This window comes from Chanos chanos, chromosome 8 (genome assembly GCF_902362185.1).
Source record: "Chanos chanos chromosome 8, fChaCha1.1, whole genome shotgun sequence".
NCBI classification, from domain to species: Eukaryota; Metazoa; Chordata; class Actinopteri; order Gonorynchiformes; family Chanidae; genus Chanos; species Chanos chanos.
Window position 1 is genome coordinate 36775802 of NC_044502.1, and position 20553 is coordinate 36796354.

Genomic DNA, 20553 nt, shown 5'->3' on the forward strand with positions numbered 1-20553 from the left:
TTTTGTTTTTTCATCAAAATTACCCCCCCCCCAAACAACTCTCTACTTTTCATTTTTCCACCCATACCCCCTTAACCACCCTTCCCACACACAGACACAACACACTCCTCCCCATCACATTCAAACTGGTGCTAGCAACTGCTATACTGGGGCCAAACCTCCTTAGCCTCTCTGGCTTGCTATTGGCATTTAAATGGAAAGGCAGGCCAGATAGGCTAGAAGTCCCCGTCAGCAGATTTGAATCCACAATCATGAGACTCTCCAAACAGAAAAAGAAAAGTCTAAACATTCTGCTCAGTTATATATTCTACCAAAAATATAAAATGTTCTGAATGAAGGTCCAAAAAGGCCTGTAAAAAAAAAAACAAAACAAAAAAACAAAAAAAACCCCCACATGAATAAGAGCACAGAGGCAGCCATCTTGCCCACAGACAGCTACTCTGTAGACATGTTACTCAAGTCTGTGCTCCGACTCCCATCTGTCCAAACAGGAATATTCAGCACTACAGATACAAGGCCTATTCCCCCCCCGTTCGATGAAACAATGCAGCATCGGGAGGGAAAGGACCGGCAAAAAAGAAAGAAAAAAAAAAAAAAAAAAAAGAAGAGAGAAGCAGCCAGTCACATCTGTAAGAAAAGGTTAACCTGTGACATCACAGGTCAGGGAAAGACAGAAGAGCTTCAGTGCATCCGAGCTGGCCATGCCGTGCCGTTCCCTGGGAGAGAGAGAGAGACGAGAGTCTGTGGGCCGCTGGCGGGCTCAGTCCAGCTTCTCCAGCACAGAGGGCACATAGACCAGGCTGAGTTCGCTACCAAAGTCACACACGATGGCGGCGTTGTCTAGCACCAGGAGCTGTCGCACACCCTGGCCCTCGCTGTTCTGGCCCAGGTATACAGTCTGAAGCAGGTCCCCAAAGTTCAAATCCCAGAAAGACACACAGCCCTGACCCCCCGTCACCAGTAAACTCTCAGAAATCACACCCAGACTCGCCCCGCAGCCCACCTCCTGAGAGCGAGAGACATAGAGAGAGAGAGAGAGAGAGAGAATAAAAGAGAGGGAGAGAGAGAGCAAGAGAGTGAGAGGGAGAGATTTATAACAAATCAGCACGAGCGACATCTTATATCACTTTCTATATTCAAGTCTGAAGTACTAATATGCAAGAAAACACGCATCCCATGTACTGACCTGCTGTATGGAGTAGAGTTTAATTCCTGTGCACCGGTCCCAGATGCAAATGAGGTCATCCAACCCGCTGCTGATGACACAGGAAGTGGTGCAAACTAGCGAGGTGACATCACCACGGTGACCGTATACGTGGCTGACCCGGCTTCCTGTCAGCACGTCCCACAGACAGATCGCCCCGTCCTGCCCCCCGCTGGCCAGAACCATGGTCTATAACACATCAGAGAAGCCACACCTGAGCATATCTCAGTCCATCAGCACTGCACTGTAACAGAGGGTAGTGACATAGTGCCATTAGACAGACCTGGTCTATGTAAATGGCAGTGATGCCTCCTGAGTGACCCTGTAATGTGAAGAGACAGCACGAGTCTTCCAGACGATACACCTGTGACACAGAGAGAGAGAGAAAAAGAGGCATCTCAGCTGGTGGCTCTGACTGCGTGTGTGTGTGTTAAAGAGCGTGATCCTAAATATGTGACGTGTAAAATGCGTGATTAGTGTGGCTGCCTGGAAACTGTGAAGTGCAGGAAGGAGAGTGAATGATGTTTATGGCTATGCGGCTCTTACTCTGACAGTGTGGTCTTGGCTGCCTGTGACCACTCTGCCTGCTGCTGCTTTGAGCACAGTGATGGGTTTCTGATGGGCACACTGTACAGAGCGTGTCAGCTGGCAGCTGATCACATCCTCGCTGCTGTAGCAGGGGGAGGGAGGCAAACTTCCCCTGCCAGGAGGGCCTGCAACACAGTATCACGTGAGATAGTGAGTTAAAAAAAAAACAAAAAACACCAAACTAAGGTCTGCTAATTTAAAACAGCGGCGCTCACAACTGCAGACACATCTGATCTCTCATATAGAACAAGGGGCTGAATGTAGACAGAGCCCATTTCTAGCACAGAACATATAAAGTTGGTTGGTTTGAGTGTCCTGTGGTAGGAATGGACTGTGGCTATTGAGGCATCCGCAGTCAAACCACAACGACTATACCATCTCCCGTTCTGTGCTGAGAAATGCCAGACCTCGTTAGCGAAACAAAACTGTATCATTAATCACTCCATGTTCTAAGGCAGTTTCAACACAGATACACTGCCATTATGTCCAATGGCCAACCACTACAAAACTCCATTTGGTCCTCCAAGAGTATATATACTCTGGGTGATATATTTGATGCTAATGGCATGCGCTGATTCCAAGACATTAAATCTGCCTTCTCTCTCCCTAGCCAAACATTCTTCCTTTATTTATAAATTTGCTCCATACTGCAGACATGTAACATTCCTTTGGGTGCTCCTTTAGCTACTCATGCCTTAGTAAGTTATCTGTCAGTGGGTGGGAGGGTGGGATCATACATTTACAAGAAATGTATTTTTCCAGGTGCCTTTGAAAAGTTCCTGTATTTGCAGTATGGGAAAGAGAGCTGAAGTTGAGTATGGAGCCTGCATGGGAGAGAGTATGAGGCAATATACCTCTATATATACACCTTTTCTCATCAAGGAACCTCAGTCACCAGCTGATCCATTTCAAGGTTATTCAAATGGCTTATACAACTCCCTTCAAACGGTCCCAAATGAAACGTGCCAGCGATCCTAACTGTCATACATGCAACACTGGGGCGGCAGGCACAATGCCCCATATGTTTTGGGAGTGCCCCACTATCTCAAGATTCTGGCGTACTGTGGTCTACACTGTTATCAGATGCTCTGGACACTGACACCGTGGCTTCACCTTCCCTTTTTCTCCTTAAGGACGACTCTCTCCTGCAGCTCCCGGTCTCTCAGCACACACTACTCCTTACAGCAGCAAAAAAAGTTATACTGCAGTTGTGGTTTACAACTGCTTCACCTTCATTTAATATATGGACTCCTAATATGATCTCTATTACGACTCAGGAGAGGTCACATGCAAGATTACATGGAGCAAAGTCTAAAGCTATTGATGCTTGGATGTCTTATTAGTCTTATGCGAACATTTTTATAATCCTTTCTGATAGCATTATTACTACCTCCATATTTTGACTACATTTTTTTCTTGTGCAGTATGTACGTGCATATTTGCAACATGTATTTACGGATATTCTTTGTACATTTTCCTTTAACCTGAACCTGTACACTGACAGTATCTTTGTCTTTGATGAGTGGTTTCATTCCCTGGGTCGCTCGCTGTGTTTGCTAATAAAAAGTTGTTTACAAAAGAAAAAGGAACAGACTGTGGTCACAGTCTGTTACACTCACCACGGTACTGCAGCAGACCGAGAGGCTTATTGATGTCCACTGTGAAGAAATCCAGGGAGCCGTTCAAACGAGCTGCAACAATCCTGCAGAACAGAAGACGATTGTCAGACAGAGCCACTGTGTTTGCTGTGCCTCTTTAGACTGGATTTTGTGTATGGTTTGAGGCGGTCTGTAAATGTCACCTGTTGTTGAGGAAAGCCAGAGCTGTAATGCCTGAGGATCCATCTTCATTACTGCATCGCAAAGAGCCTTCCACTGCATCCCATAACTATAATACACACACGCGCACACACACGCACAGAGAGAGAGAGAGAGAGAAAACTCTTAATCTCTTCCTTTCCTTCAGGTTCCTCTGTTATCCATATATTTGTTGTTGCACTTTTTTTTTTTTTTTTCCTTCACAGCATTTCTCACCTCCAGTTTGCCGCTGCTTCTGCCCGCGGCGATCAGGTTGCCCCTCAGCTCCATGGCCCACACTGAGCTGTCCCAGTCAGAGGGACCAGGCAAGGGCCTTTCGGGGGGCAGGACGGGCTGGTCGCCCAGGCTGCGGCGCCTTTGCTGGGACGCTGGTGGTGAGGGAGGGAAGGGAAGTGGTGGGGAGGCCTCATGCTCCTGGTACGCCTTCTCCACGAGCCCCCCGAAATCAAAGCCAGAGCCGGGCTGCGTCTGGGAAGGAGGCTGTTCACCAAAATTAGTGTCAATGAGGGGCGTGAGGTCAGGCTGATCCCCAAACAGAGTGGGGCGGGTGGGTGTGGCTCTCCTTCTCAGCGGGTATACCTCGCCATCTGCCATGCCCGCGCCCAACCCGGCATCCTGGCCATCAGATCCAAGCAAGTAGTCTGCATCACACACTCCCGCAAGATCCCAACCGTCACGATGCTCCCATCCACTGCTGCTACTGCTCCTGCGCAAACTGGACAGACAAAAGAGAGGTACAGAGGTCAGGTACTGAGTGACACAATTCAGTTACTGCTGTTTCATTTCAGAAAACGTCTTCATCATTTCAGATCGTGGCGTGACATGACAGAGTGCCCGGGAGCACGCGTGCTCATCCGGATAACCGGATAATGACTAAAATCAAAAGTGGCTTTCAAAGTTAACTGTACAAAAGCACTGCACTCTGAGCAACTTCTGAGATCAAAAAGGTTCAAGAACACGCTTTACACAGTTCAAAGGTGTGATATCATATCTGAATAAGATGTCATTCAAAAGACCACTCAAAATCACACTATGAAACCACATACACCAGCTCTTTGAGCTTCTGCGTGTTTCTTACCCATGGTTTGGTATGACAGTGAGACAGTCTCCCGTCTGGGCATCCCACACACGAATCTGACCAGCTAAACAGCAGCTGGCCAACAGCATGCCGTCGCTTGCAAGACACTCAATGTCCTGATGATAGAGGAAAAACAAAATCATACATTTCATCCACCCTGATGGTCCAGTTTGAATCATTTCATGCTTATACCATATATGACCTTGTGTAAGGCTGCCCTACCATGCTGTGTCCGCGTAGCAGCAGAGGAGAGATCTCACTGACAGGGGGGGAATAGCCATAGTCATCACAGGGCAGGTCTCCACGGCGACGGCGTCCGTGCTGCACTCCATTCTGTCCATAGTTACGGGGGCAGAGTACTCTGTATAGACAAAAGAGCAGAAGCACAAGGAGAACTCCTGCAGCTAAGCCCAGGGCAGCAACCCTAGAGAGAAAGAAAGAGAGAGAGAGAGAGAGAGAGAGAGAGAGTCAAAAAGTGTTTGTGTTATCTTCATTAAGACATAATAAAGTAATTAAGTTTTTACTAAATGGATTTGTGTGAATAATCAACTTGGTCATTAGAATGCTGTCTCTGTACTGACAATGTTCACAATGCAAATTTCTGCATTATCGCCCTCTAGCAGTGAGCATGAGGAACTGTAGTTGCTAGGTTCCATAATGTGATACTTGTTACACCAGTGAAACAGGTTATTTTTGAAAGACCAGTCCATCCACTGAAAGTTATGGTGACCCAAAGATAGTACGTGCTTAAACTGATACTGTCCAAAGGTGGTTACTCAAGTGAAAATTCATATGACATACAATCTTCCATTCTCACATACAATGGCCCACAAAACCCACTGTAATTTTTACTAAACACACATATATATTGGTGCCTACATTTTCTTTTTGTTAACTGAACAGTGCTTTCCCCTCCCTCAATACGGCTGAAGTGACCTTGAGCAAGGCACTTAACCCCCAAATGCTCCCCGGGTGCTGCGGCTCCCCACTGCTCCAGTGTGTGTGTGTGTGTGTGTGTGTGTGTGTGTGTGCATTCACTGCTCTCTCAGACGGCTTAAAATGCAAAGTCAAATGTCCCCGTTGTGAGACTAATAAACTGCAGTACTGCAAAGGAGCACTTGAGACATTTCATGATGAAACAAACAACTCGACTTCAAATCTGGGCAGAGTCCCAGTGGGAGTATGTGATTACACCAAGAGTGGATGGAAGAACTGAAGAGCTATTCCTCTCTACGTTGCTCAATTTTTCATTATCTCTGTTTCATAAATACCTAGAGTATGAGGGTTAGAATGACAAAGCAGGTTCTTTGTTTCGGTGTGTCAGGCAGAGCCATTCCCAGAGTGACTCAGAAGCGCATGTGGGATTTATGTACACATTGCATCACTCAGAAACACACCAAGGTTCCACAAACGTTCCATGAATTCAGTCAAATTCTCAGCACGGGAAGCAGTCATTCCACGAAACGACTCATTCAGTTTGAGTGTGTGGTTTTATTTGTTTGTTTGTTTTTTTCTTGAGGCATTAATTTCTATACTAGTGTAACGGTTAAATAACATTCGCTTAAGGGCGATTCAATGTGCAGGTGAAGTCAAGTGTGTTGTGACTGTGTGTGTTGAAGGTGAGAGAAAGGACCCACTTATAAAGAGTGAGGTCCGTCTGCAGGTCGGTGGTCTTGGGGCTGGGGGGTGGCGGGTGGCGCGGGTCCTGTGGGTGACGTGTTTCGATGGCCTCTTGTGGGCTCAGGTGAAGACTGACTGGGATTACAGGCAAAATGCTGATATACCTGTGGATGTGAGAGGTCAGTCTGTCACTGTCACAACATTCAGCACACCGCTAGACTGAGAGTCTAACACGAGTGCATCAGATATTGGTGAACACGTCGTTGCTGAGCGACTGACCTCTTTGCCAAGGTGATGTTGTAGTAGCTGAAGAGAGACGGCCAGTGGCGGAAGGATAGCTGTCTCCAGCCCTCCTCGTCCTCTGGTCCCCAGCTGATCTGTGGGCCCGCGGTGGTGGCCAAGCCCGGCCGTGGAGCCCCGTAACCCTGAGACTGATTTTCGGGTAAGGGGGTGGGTTCAGGAGCAGGGAGGACGCTCAGCGTGCTGGTCGGATCACCACCAGGAAATACGGGAGCCACGCCCAGGTGAGGAGGAAGCCCCGCATCTCCCAAAGGGCTCTGTTCTGACACCTGGGCAGCCAGGTAAGTTCTTAAACCGGCAGGGTCCGTATAGACAAGGATTCCAATCCAGATCACCGTTCCTGCCTGCGAGTAAAAACACACATATATGAACATTCATTACATCCATTCAGCAAAGACGAAGAAATATGAATGAAGAGTTACATACATGGCGGTAAACTAGATGTGTGTGTGTGCGTTCTTACCATGATGATGCGCTGAGCCAAGCGAGTCCGGGCTAAAAAATACACCACCCTGAGTCTCTTCGGCAAGCGCAGGTTACGGAACGCCGGGGCCTGGAGGGTGATGGTGTGGGGAGAGGGCCGAGGAGGTGGAGGAGTTTCCCTCGGACGCAGAGGGCCCGGCTTCGGTGGCGGCATGCCTGCTTCGGCTGGAAGACGTCTGTTCAGATCGGCCAGCTGTGTGTGTGAATGTGTGCATGCGTGTGTGTGTGTTTGTGAGGGGGAGGGGGGGGGTTCAAAGGGTTGGTATGAAACTGCCGTATAACACAGTAAAGTAAAAACTAAACTAAGAAACGAATTTTTGCAAGTGGTCTTCGCCTGTTACTCACCTCCATCCGGCGAATGTCGATTGAGAGCACTGTAGTGAAGAAGAACATCTGGAGGAAGAAGTCTGACACAAGGCCCACCACAGCAAACAGACAGAACTCCTGAAACACACACACATACACACAAACACATACACAAGTAGGGTATGACTTTGGCACAGATCTTGATAACAGGTGTTATTACACACTGAGTCATTCACTACTGTATCTGAAAGTTTATAGGTACCTGGATGGCAGGAACTAAGGTGAAGTATCCGATTAAAATGATAACAAGCTCAGTAGCCATGTTCTTCATGATAGACCAGCTCTCACTGCTAAGGCCTACAGAGAGAGAGAGAGACCAACAGTTTACACCCGGCCAGAAAGAGCAGAAAAGTAAGCAGATGAGTGCATAGAGACCAGTCTAATGTTTATACCCTGGGCAATACGCAGCTTCACCTCCAGGTCGACGGGTGTGGAGACCACAGACTTGGTGAGGACCAGCACATTCTCTAAGCCAATTACCACCACTAGGTAGGGAAAGATCTCTCTGCATGGCAACAGAACAGAATATATAAAAGGTCATTCCAAACAAACAAAGTCATTAAGGAAGAAAAGAATCATATTATTTCATAAACGACAGATATATATCAGCTAGATAAAGCAGCAGGAAAAGGCTATCAAATTAAACATGAGATGTTCCAGGGCACAAGGTTAGTGGGTTAAAGTCAAATGAGGGACTGAACTGGGTCATTGTCAAATAGTTGATTACAAAAAAGTGACAACACAGTTTTACTGGGGTTGTGGTATACAAGATAATCACTTTCAAAGCACGTCTTATGTAGGTGGGAGCATGCTGACTGTTGTAACCCCACGTGACACATCAGCGCCTCAGCCAAGAACAGAGTAGGTAGATGGTGTGAGGTCACCCCACTGCATCTGTACTCTACACTTCACAATCTGATTGGGCCAAGGGTTTTTTTAAGCCCCGCCTACTCAGACCCACAGCACAAGGGGAATCCCCCTCAACCCTCTCCAGGACCAGACTTATCAGCTAGTGACATCATCAAGTCGAGTTACTCATCAACCTGTTTCTCAAATCAAACATTACATGAGTCCACACTGATACTGATGCCCTCTGTCTGACCCCACATAGAAAATATTAGTTTGGGAAAACAGTCTGAAAAGTTTGTGCATTGTGAGTGTGTGCTTTGGTTAAGAAATCAAGAGTTCTTACCCTCCATTGAGTGTGGGCGTCAGGCCAAAGAGTGTGCAAAGCCCTACAGACATTAGAAGAGAGCTGAGAACCGTTACCACAGCAGCCAAGGCCAAACCCCATTTAGATTTCACCATGTCAATCTTTCCTGCAAGATCAAAAAAAAAAGAAAGGACAGAGAGGAGGAGAGACTGAACGATCATAATATTTTGGCGAAGAAAACACAGTACAAGTAGTTGAATCACACAAATGCTTTAGGGTAGTCACGGTTGTTCCTTTGGAATAACAAATTCCGAGAACTATGAAGCAAAACAAATTATAGGAACACGTATGGAAGCCTGAACAAGTCCGTTCAATGTTCTGTAGTCAGAGTATGCCACACAAAGGTGAGTCTTATCAGCGTGAATTCTTCTGGCCGAATGTACTGTTCTGGGGATAATCCTATGGCCAGACTAGAACAGCCTTGGCGTCAGCTCAGTCGTACCCTGAGCAGCCTCTCTAATCCGAGTGCTTTCTGCTGCCAGCCACTGCCCTTGTCTTGAGGGTATTTGGCATCAGTGCCACCCTTAACACAAACCATGTCATAACACTAACACAGAGAGGTGGCAACTGAAGTGGAAACATAATGGCATTACCTCACTATCAGGCACGGAGAGAAGAGAAAGAGACAGAGAAAGAGAGAGAGAGAGCGAGAGAGAGAATTCATTCACAGGTTCATAGGAGTGGACATGTGGCTAGCTAAAACAGCAGGCATGCATGGGAGAGGGAATGGGAAACAAAAGAGAGAGAAGGGGGGGGCGGGGTTTCCGTACGGGTGGAGAAGTAGATGTAGGCGAACAGGATGATGTAGGTGGTGACCAATGGAATGAGCTCGGCGATGCCAATCTCTTCTTTGAAGTGGACATGGACCATGTGGTCTTCCCGCAGGCTGCAGTTCACTGAGGGGTGAAGCTGCTTTAGTCGAGTCCGTAGGCTGCCCAGGAACCTGCAGGAGCACAACGAACCAACACACACTTACCTCACTTCAACAGAATAGCAGAACTGTCTTATACAAAAAAAAAAAAAAAAATCATCTTTGCACTCTCTCCTTAAAAATACACTGACATGCAGACATACGGCACAAAAAAAAAAACAGAGTTTCTACAACACGAGGAACACTGGCTGACCTGGCGTCATAGCCGCTGAGTGCGATGGTGATCGTGTAGGTGACCACTCGCTTCCTGTTGTACAAACTCACTCCTGTGTGTTTTCCCGGGACACCAAAGAGCAGGTCTAAAAAGACATGGATACACATACAGTTATCACAGCATATAAATGAAGACATCATAGATAAAAATAAACACATAACAAGACGTCCCTCAGCAAAATGAATAAATGCTCTAGGACTTTTCTGTGTTTCTGCATCTGCCTGTCGCACCTCTTAATGTGGCTGAAGTGTGGAGGCCTTTGGGTTCGTGCTGTTGGATGGTTTTCAGGAGGTCTGGATCAGAGTCAAACAAATCCCGCCGATTCTGCCAATAGTTGCCTGGAGAAATCAGCAGGCAGCCGTGCTCAGGAAGTACCGCCTGCATGCGTCGTAACCCTGGCAACAGGTCTGTCACCTGTAGGCAGAGTGCCTCCAAGCTTCTGACACCAGAATTATATGTGTAAAAGTGTGAAAAGGTGATAGAAAACAAGTGTGAAAGAAAAAGAAGAAAAATGCATGACATTAATAAAAGGTCAAAAGATGGAGACTATAAGAGAACAAAGCAATAACAGTAAGACATGAAACTTTATCAGAAGGCACGTTTTCTACCACCCTGGAGCAGATAGGGTACCTGTCTGTGTAAACGTGGTTGCGGATCTCTTCCAGAAGGTTGAAGACTCTACCCAGAGGAGAACGGAATGCATCTACAGGGACGAGGGTGTTGTCCCAGGGGGAGACAGCTGCCTTTACCAGTACCTGCTGGATGTAGGCCACCGGAGGCCCTCGGTACTGCCAAGTGAAGGTGTTAGAGTGGAGAGTATATTACTGAGTGCAAACTGTACATTTTGGTGTACTGTAGTACAAAGGGACAGTTTTTGAGTGTGTATGTGTGTGTGAGTGAGTGATTCTCTTCAGTGTGTGTGTGTATAGAGCCACCTTACCCATTCCGGGCGTTCACCGAGGTCCCCCTGAGGCTCATGGGACGGGATGGAGTAGTCCCGAACACTCGTGGTAAACTCCACAGGACCGGTTCCAGGGAGAGGCAGCTTCAGCAGAGGGTAACTGTCAGAGGTGAAAGAGAGGTCAGCGAATGATTCAGTACAGACCAATAAAGTCATATCATCATATACCATTCTATCAGAGGTACATGCTCTGTCTCCCTCCTCATCACGTGACTCTTACATCAATGAGTAGACTTTATCATCTGCCTTTACCGTGACTGTGTGTCTGCAGACGGAGTAATACATGAAAACAACAAAAGAGAAAGGTCAGAAGGACCACGCATGGTTTTTACAGGTTAAACATTAACAGGCAGTGTCTAGTACGTTCTGCTAAGATGAAAGGAGCTGATTAAAGTCAGTCCTCTGATGACCACCTCGTACATCTCTACTGATCTTCCTGTGCCCCGCTGACAAATTTACCACACTGTTTTAAGAGACAGGCAGTCATATCATGTCATTTTGCATATGCAAAAACCACTGTAATGCAGTAATCTATAAATATACTATAGGAGACAGCAATATCGCGCCAGCACTGTCCTCTCTGCACATAAATTGTGAGAGCTAAGCTTTGGACAAAAGATTAAGGTAGCGTGAATCTAAAAGAACAGATGAATCCTATAAGCTTGAAGATAAACTTACATACAAAAAAAAAAAAAACCCTGATGGGGTTTGTTATTATAATGTGTTATGTGTTATTATAAAACTGCATCCACATCGTTCAGATTGTACTTAAGATAAGGAGTAGGAAGTTTGCAGTTGCGTGTAAAAACGCTGAAGTGTCTCTTTTTTGCAGAAGAAGACTCGGTTTACCGACTAACGACAATCCACCCCTGAGCCCACGGCGAGAACAGAACTCTGATAACTGGACCTCTAACAGGCTGATGCTTCGTTAGAAAAGGAAAAAAAAACACAACTGCTTCAGAGAGTTGCTGGGTTTTTGTTTGCTTGACAGTCGGGTGTCTCGAACACACACAGAGCTGAACTGCAGATGGTCGGCCTTCCCTCTCCTGGACCCTGACTTAACAAAGGGCTCATCTGCCTATTGTATTTCAAAAATGTGAACCACCCAGCTATGCCTACAGTTAAAGAAGAAGGGGGGGGGGGGGGGGGGGGGGGGGGGGGGGGGGGGGGGGGACAACATAACCCTGTTAGAGAACAGATGAAAGCGCGTGATCGGGTCTGTAGTCGTCGTAACAAGATTACCTCCCCGTCAGAAATTCACAAGCGCTTTTACGCTATTCGTAATACTAGATCAGTTCACAAGGCGGAAATGATCCTCTCTGACAACTTCTGCAAAATGTAGCCTATTGATGAAGCAGTGGAAGACTGATACAGAAAAAGACATAGACCATATTTTCAGTTTCTCTGAGTAATTCTTGGTGTTGGCACAAGGTTGAATAGGGAGTTTTTCGCTCTACGGAATCTAAATGACTAAAGTGTCCCCTTAGATTTGACTAAGGTCACTGTACCTTCACAAAGCCTTGTTCTGTTCCTCCACAGAGGCCTTCCTCCAGGCCAGAGCAAAGACACTGGGCTTTTCTCTGGGGTCTGCTTTCTCACACTCCTTCTTTTCTACTTGGATTTGTCTTTTAACTGTGCTCCAGGATTTTAATTCACTTTTTGCTGACAGGGACAAGAAAGAATCGGGCTCCCTCTGGCAGGGTGAAAGCGCTTTCTCCCCCTCGCGAACAGAGCCCTCTTAAATTTTGCTATTGTTTCGGCCGATTTGATAGAGGCGCGCTTGTCCTGAGCTTCACGACGACGGTCTGATCCAGTCGTGTCAGGACGTCACAGCACAGTTACAGATTTGTTTCTAACCTCCGTCATTCTTTCTCTCCTTCTCCCTCTTCCGTCAACGTCTACGTTAAAGTCACGGTTTAACACGAGAGGAAAGGCACTCAAGACACGCTCACCCTATAGCGATCCAATGCGCGTTAGCCTTAAACGGAACCAAGCGTATGCAGAGGAGGTGAAACAGAGAAAGGGAGACACTCACCAGCAGGTCAGGATGCTGGCTGAGGTGAAGAGGATGATGGGGACCGGGTAGGAGGCGCACAGCAGGCCGTGCTGGTAGAAGGCGGCCGAGATGTTCTGCCGAAGCCGCTCTCTCACCGTCATCCTGTGAGGAGGGGTCAGCTGGCTGCCATTGGAGTTCGCCTTGCGGCTGGGGTGGTGGCACCGGGGGGCATCCAGGGATCTGAGAGGGCAAACGGTCGTGAAATCATAACTCTGCATTCAGGCACAAAGTGTGGGCAATACACAAATAAATAAATAAATAAATGGATCAAACATGAGAGACTAAGACTCTGTATTACACTTCACTTCAAAGCGAGAAGGATAAAAAAAAAGACTTCAAAAGGAGACAGCTACAAAGCAACATATGTAAAGTAGCAAACACAGACACAAACAAACTCTCTCAGTAAAAAAACATCCTCCTCTGTATCGCCTATGATTTTCTAAATCACTCTCTCAATCACCATTAGTCAGTATAAAGTCCAATTCACAAAGGTGTCAAATGAGAAGTGTTTGAACCAGGCTACCTAACCCTCTGAGGAGTCAATCCATCGTACCTCTGCATTCTCCATAACAGAGTCCATGGACTAGACTGTTCCCATGTCTACCTGACAGCCAGCGATTTCACTTATGGCTATGAAATGTTTCCAGGAGGGCAGGGTTTACGGAGGTTTACTGCCGGTCCTTAGCTTAAATAGAGCTCCTTTTGTCAATGGCCACTCTTGCGACTGCGCCGTTCTACCCAAGAAACATTCCTCAATGGAATTTACCTCCAGAGAGCCAAGCGCTCCCACATCTATATATAAACACTCTATAAACAAGACACACGCACACGGGCTTAGCGACAAAGCGTCGCAAACAAATAAAAACAAGCAAAGAACCGACCACAAGCAAAGCAAAGGAAAACAATACAGAAGCGCATATCACATACAACTTATTGTGGGATGAATATTTTCAAAACCTTCGAAACATAGCCTACCAGCTTCAAATGCTTTGTACTGGCTTTTCATTGAAAGAGATCAAAAATACAGTCACCAAAATGACTAGCATTCTTTTTCTTTTTTTTTATTCTTGAATATGCACAAACCCTGTCTAGCAAAAGCCTAAACACTTTTCTTCCTGCCAGCAAATCAGTAAGACGCAGACCTTCACTCAGTACAATGTATCTCTCTCTCTCTCTCCCTCTTCACCACACATGGGTTACATGAGGGTAGAGGAAGGCCAGATCTGGCAGGTGTTTGTTTCGGTCAGTGAGCTAATCCTAGATTAAGCCGATCAGAGTGGCACAAATGAGTCTTGATCAACTTTGCGCTTTCTCTCTTTCCTGTTCTCCCTCCCTTCCTAGAAGAAAACACCCATACTGTACACATGGACCGGTCAGAGTCTGCACATTCAGACCAATGCAAACACCAGAGAACAGTAGTATGCAAGTGGTCATTGATAAATAGCGTTCCTGAATTCCTGAGGGACTGTGGGAGAGCACTCCTGAAAACGATAAGCGAGCACGTGATTCCGCACGTACGCAACTGGAACAGCTTATAGAAGGGATCATAACCTAGCCTCTCATTACTCAGTGGAAAAAAAAAACAAACAAAACAAAACAATGTGTCTTTGTTGCACAGATCTAACTACTGAGTCAAGCAATCAATCTTGGCTTGAGCCGGAGCCATCGCTTCACAAATCAAAGATACAGCTCGACGTTCCATCATGTTCAAATGCCACAAATCTGGACCGACGACACAAGTAAAATATTTGAAATGACAGTCAATGAAAGAGTACTGAGCAAACAAATGAAATGGGCAAACAACAGCTTTTGAACAACGATGCATTTACAAATACAGCCACTGTATAAGGTGTGCATGGGTAAAAGATGTTTGTCAGAGTTGTGAAGTTAGAGAGGAGTGCAGGTCATCTAGGAGGAAAAGCAATAAGACCCCAGAGATGAGACACAGAATCAAATATCTGTGAAGTCTACAGCCCTTGCCAGTCACGTTGAGAAATATCTACCCTCAATGACATAGCAAAAAGGCCCAGACGGAAGCAAATCACACTGAAGTTACTTAATGAGTCAATCAATAATCAAATTACTGCTAAATATAATGTGTAAAGTAAAAGCAATTTATATTATAAAATTAAAATCAACAGTTTCTGTGAACATCAGTTTCATCACACACTGCTTACATCATCTGCACATACCAAACACTGCACAAAGACACAAGGAGGACATCAAAGTAGACATATACGTAAGTTAAAATAAACACAAATTCAAACACAGAGTAAACTCTACAATGAGAGTTCACTGAAATAAGCAATCTGTCCTCATACTGAAATGTTATGCAACAAATAAACACCACTTGCAGATCAAATACAACGGAGTCCTCTATTAATTCACCTTAGTAACCACAACCTCATAAAGAAAGACTACTTTCCTGGAGACAGTAAAAAATAATTCAACTACATACTGAAGACGACTGAACAAATACTTGTTGAGTTTATGTTTTAGAAACACTGTGGGGTCTTACAGACTTCGGGGAGGTGCAATACGCAGATGACTGATAACTCAGACTGACAAATGCACACTCAGTCACTTTCAACAAGTTCAAGGTCTCCGGTTACAAGAATAAAAATACGATTTCGTGTATAGTGCACCACGCTGCACTTGCGAGACGGCATTCAACTGCCGACAATATCAGGGACGGTGATGCAATCACACGGTAATATCAACAGCTTGGGTAGTAATGTTAGAACGTTGCAAGAAATAACCTAAACACTCACATGTTTGCACTGTGAAACGCAGCTCCGATTCAGAACTTTCATGCTTTCCTCATTCTATAACACTTTTCTTTTAGTTTGACCCTCTTACGATGTATTTTGTACAAGTAGGTTATCTGGTTATTGAGCTTATGAGACAGGCAGTTAGCTAACCCTCTGTTAGCTGACAGTACAACGCCTGAAGTACTTCAAAGGCACTTCCGAATAAATTCTGACTGGAGGTGACGGATACAGGCAAACTGTGTAAAATCTCACCAGAAAAGATCATCTAGCCACCTTTTTGACGTTACAAAGATTCATCATAGCACTACATCTTTTCCCGCTAATCCACAATGCGCTAACACTTAGACGGCGTCATGTTAGCTAACCAAAATGCAAAGCAGGCATAGCGTGGATTGGTTCTACAACAGACTCATTAAAATTATCTTTTTGCATTGATCCGACATCAGTTTTTCAATTTCCCTTTAAATTATTAAAGCTGAGACTTGGGTAGGCAAAACTGCTCCGAAATCAGCGTTAAATGACAACTTCTACCAGGAGCTCTTGCAGCAACAAGTTTCTTAGTTGGGTATTTAAAAGAGGCAGACATCGTTAGAGAACCGAGAGGGTTTTAAGTACACCAAATAACCAGCTAAATTACCGGATAGCCAGTGGCTCACATTCTCGCCTCTGTGTTTTAAGAACAGACTTTTCCATGACAGCTATTTACCTTCTTCAGCAGTTCTCTTAGGGTGGCATGCTATCTAGCTAACTATGCTATCGTACACTTTGACAACCGGTTAACCAGCTTTGCTAAAGTAGCTAACCACCACATTTCTTGTGAGCAAAAAGGTTTCTTTGCTGACCTGGCCACATAAACCTAGTATCCGCTCCTTCTCAAATTACTATACTCCAAGCTACTAACAAATGCTACACAAACATAACCAAAACAGTTTCTTTTACATAACTCACGGACAGTTCACTATTTCACCTAATACACTCTGGCACAATTTACAGCTAGCTACCACAACGTCAGTTTAACTCACTAAATAATAAGTTAATTATAGGAAACTCATTGAACATAACCCTACGTTAACGCACACCTTTTAAAGCACTGAGCTAACTAGCCACCAGGCTAGTTTAACGGGAACAACCAGAGCTATGCGGCCTGATGGTGGCTGCTCAGCTCATTAGTGAACTGTCAATAAGACAATTTATTCAGAACTAAAACAGCACTCGATCACACACTCACCCGACTTAGATGCAAGAGATTCTCTCGTAACTATGTTTGAGGTGTTCTAAAAAAGCAACCTCCGTTTTGTGGATTTGAAGCCTATATATCCAACTCCTCGGCTTCACTGAAGACCCTACGTTGACGGCTTCATGTCACAACTACGGAGGCAGCGGCGTGAATTTCCAACCTGACCCTTCAACTTGCAACTCTCACCCAGGCATCGTCTGAATCAGGTAATACAGCCGCGACCTCTGCTGGACATAATTGATTTGGCAGGCGACTATTCTCCATAAACGCTTGCGCCTTCAAAATCTTCATTTGAAAGGTAATTTCATAATGTTAAGTCTCTTACATGGCGGATCCTTCCGACTAAGTGATCTTGCCCCTGTAATTTGTCTACTGCCGGAAGCAGACCGACTGCATTTACGAGAACGCAGATTTAGACATGGTGGAGAATGATGAAGGGAACCAAGAGAACTTAAACCCCTGAAGAAGATTCAGAATAAAATTAATCTAATATTCTCTTACAGTTTAAAATGGAACCTCCTTCTTACTTCACAGGCAATGCAAAATGTCAGTTCTTACTGGAAATTCACGTTACCAAGTAAGATCAAACATGTAAGGAGCACCAGTGAAATCCTTTAAGAAATGCCCCAACAGTGCAAAATTATTCACTTTCATGTTATTCCTGCTCCTTTTCCCTTTTTGGTTGCCTTACAATGTGATTCTTCCTCTTTGCAATTCCATACTATCCTTAGTAACCTCCTCTATTTTTCCTCCAAATTTGGAATGTTCAGATATTCAGAGGTGACTGGTTAACATTCTTATTTAACAGTAAGAAAATATAGGCAATTTATACTACAGCAGTAATACTCTATCAGAAACCCTGAGGTTTTCTGTCTACACCACATAATGTCACTGAAATCAAACAATTACATACAATAAAATTCTAATGTATCTACACATCACAGCTCATGGTTTAATCCATGTGACATGGTACCAGCACAATTGGTTGAATTCCAAGCCAATACCACAGCATTTAGGTCACACCAATTTGTTTCTTTATTAAGTCAATCAAATATTACTCCGTATGGGGTTGTCAAGTTCAGTTTATACACCTTGCAAAACAAAGAACTTCAATAAAAACACAGGGTAAACCCAGTGTAACTTATATATAAACAGTCCACAATGTGACGAGTTGTGTTAAGAGATGGTATGGGATCGGAGTTCCATGTTTACTAACTGACACAGATATTTCCTGAGTGAAGCTGCGGTGCTGTTCGGTTGCAAACGGATCAGAGTACTGCACTCGAGGTTCCTCGGGCAAAGAACGATGCTCCTTTGTCATGAACTTTATACTGAAAGACCTTTCTCTGGGTCTGTGCACTTCCACACCTCTCACGCCACCAAACCTCAACCTGAAACGCAACACACACTGGGTTAGCTCCACTGCTTTTAATATCTCTGTCTGAGATGAATGTCTCTTCAAAGGATCAAATTGCAAGCTCCTGTTGTTTTTATGATTTTTTTTAATACCTGTCCATGTATGTCCCTGCAGTAACCAGTGGAAAGACCCTCGACCCGGAGACCAAGGCTGCATTGATGGGTAAGTCCCCTCAAGAGCATGTCTGAGCTGTCATCTTCAATCTCATCCTCGTCTTCTTCCTCTTCACATCGCACAAGAGTCACTATATTGCCCTTTATACCGAACAGATCCATCAGAATGAATGTTATAACTGAGAAGAGTATGTGTGCTTGTGTAACAGGTCATCCATATACTTACAGTTTACACAGAGGCATTTAATCTATATACACATTCTGCTTTGCCCTTGTCATGATTAGCGGCAAATATGGACCTAACTTATTCATGTGTAAAATTTCTGCAAAACCTCATTCTCTATGGTTTATGTAAAAAGACGTAACCATACATGTGCCGTATGTATTCATCTAACCTGGAGCTCAGAGCATATGGTGGTCTTGCAGTAGTGACTGAAGTCTAGTGCTGCTCCAACACTGACACCCAGACTGAGTAGAACACTCAGGTCATCTATGACCAGCACTGGGGGCCCCCACAAAGCACCACCACTGCTCCCAGTCTGATTCACAGAGGCCTGTACAAACTCAAAAAGACCCCGCAAGTCAGCACAAGGGGGCCTGCACAGAGAAAGAAGGAGAAGATATTAGTAGCCACATTTAATGTACTTCAGATATTACATTAAAATTATTAAACAACTAAGTAGCTACATATTTACATGGAAACATGCAAGTTGAAAAATATAATGAGACAGAAAAGCAGCCAGTGAACCACATCAAAAAGGTACCTGAGATAATCTAATGTATGCTTTTCATCACTAGGGCTTTCCTGTGCCAAGACACTGAGAGAGTCCTTCAGTCCTTCAAGGAACACCAACTGTCCCTTCTCCCTTGCCTGTATGAGGCTGACACCCTGTGTATCAAGACACAAAGACAGACAAAATAAATACATATCAACAGAACAGATACAAGATGCTGCTAACTCCATCAGACTTACCAGTCTTTGACTGACAGCATTGTAATGACTGAAGGACTGCACAAGGCCCAGAAAACACACTTTACAGCCAGCTGAAAATGAACAGAAGTTAGTCCCCTGTAACAACCTTTGTATTAAAAAGATGTCCCAAAAGCCTAAAAGGAATTTCTCTCAACTGTTAATTAATAATGTTCTGCTGGCCCTGAACTCACCACGTAAGTAGAAGGTAAGAAAATGATGAATGAGGAATGAAGCGTCTGCCTTTTTGTCAGAGACCAGGATATATTCTCCCTGTAGTGAAGATCATTACGAGATCTATTGTGAAATAATGATTTTCCCACCTAAAACAGTAATCACACCTCAGGTGAAGGTGGGTGCAGCTATAATAATTGGTTAAAACTGGGCGACGTTCAGACGAAAACAGATCAGTTGCCTTATTGTATAAGCTAGAACTGTGGCACCCTCTGACAGTCAAACAGCTACGAAAAAGAACCTTTACTATAAGACATGCAACTCTAGATTCATTTACCCCTTTAAAATTGTCCGGACTGGTGTTAAGGATGCTGTTGAGTTCAGGGAACATGTCCTCTGCCTGATGAGTCCCAACACGGCTGTTCTGATGCTTCTCGGTCCTTTCTCACACGGCTACGTGCAGTACACTGGACAACGTATAAGCAACCTTACGATTACATGTCGTAAAATAGTTTAACAGAAGAAAACAGTTTGGGCCAGCCGCTAGCTACACGTTACGAGCTGGAACATGAAGTAGTTAGTGACGGTGATTTCACAATTGCATGTATTACAGACGGTAACAATAATATTAGAAAATAAATATTTACCTGTCTGTTACGTGAAAATGAACCTGTCCTGTACCTGAAATTCTATTCCATAGTTAATAAGCAACCACATCCATACTTCGGACAACTCTTTGTAGCGAAAGGAGATGATGTATATTTTGACTTCGCAGAAAGCATGGTATTGTAGTGTAGCCGTACAGGGACAATATTAATAAAAAACGCGTTGTTGGGAACAGTAAATATGCAAGAAGGGCGTTATTACTATTAATCATACGGGTATGAAATATAATGATTTAAAGTGTGTGTGTGTGTGTGTGTGTGTGTGCGTGTGTGCGTGCGTGCGTGCGTGCGTGTGTGTGTGTGCGTGATATTGTGAGTGTGTGTGCGTGCATGTGTGTGTGTGTGTGTGTGTGTGTGTGTGTGTGTGTGAGAGAG

At 44.8% G+C, this 20553-nt stretch overlaps 2 protein-coding genes across 3 annotated transcripts; both read right to left on the reverse strand.

Annotated features, from left to right (window-relative positions):
* Positions 1 to 75: 75 nt before the first annotated feature.
* scap (SREBF chaperone) lies at positions 76 to 16892 on the reverse strand. Of its 2 annotated transcripts, XM_030781908.1 has the most exons (24): positions 16831 to 16892; positions 12811 to 13011; positions 10755 to 10875; positions 10445 to 10602; positions 10045 to 10253; positions 9794 to 9899; positions 9440 to 9612; positions 8649 to 8775; positions 7849 to 7961; positions 7659 to 7753; positions 7436 to 7534; positions 7071 to 7283; positions 6587 to 6951; positions 6325 to 6471; positions 4910 to 5111; positions 4688 to 4803; positions 4189 to 4324; positions 3826 to 4089; positions 3594 to 3679; positions 3412 to 3494; positions 1751 to 1917; positions 1488 to 1568; positions 1187 to 1393; positions 76 to 1006 (listed from the first exon to the last, which is right to left on the reverse strand). In XM_030781908.1, exons 2-24 carry the CDS (start codon positions 12930 to 12932, stop codon positions 761 to 763), a joined length of 3636 nt encoding a protein of 1211 aa, XP_030637768.1. In that variant the 5' UTR covers positions 12933 to 13011; positions 16831 to 16892; the 3' UTR covers positions 76 to 760. The 2 variants fall into 2 exon arrangements, with proteins under 2 accessions (XP_030637768.1, XP_030637767.1); XM_030781907.1 differs by having other exon boundaries at positions 3826 to 4324.
* A 994-nt stretch (positions 16893 to 17886) lies between these two features.
* On the reverse strand, positions 17887 to 20239 carry elp6 (elongator acetyltransferase complex subunit 6). The gene is made up of 8 exons (XM_030782666.1): positions 20161 to 20239; positions 19851 to 19980; positions 19534 to 19612; positions 19343 to 19413; positions 19134 to 19258; positions 18765 to 18966; positions 18349 to 18510; positions 17887 to 18230 (listed from the first exon to the last, which is right to left on the reverse strand). The coding sequence occupies exons 2-8, from the start codon at positions 19902 to 19904 to the stop codon at positions 18108 to 18110; spliced, it is 816 nt and encodes a 271-aa protein (XP_030638526.1). The 5' UTR covers positions 19905 to 19980; positions 20161 to 20239; the 3' UTR covers positions 17887 to 18107.
* Positions 20240 to 20553: the final 314 nt, after the last annotated feature.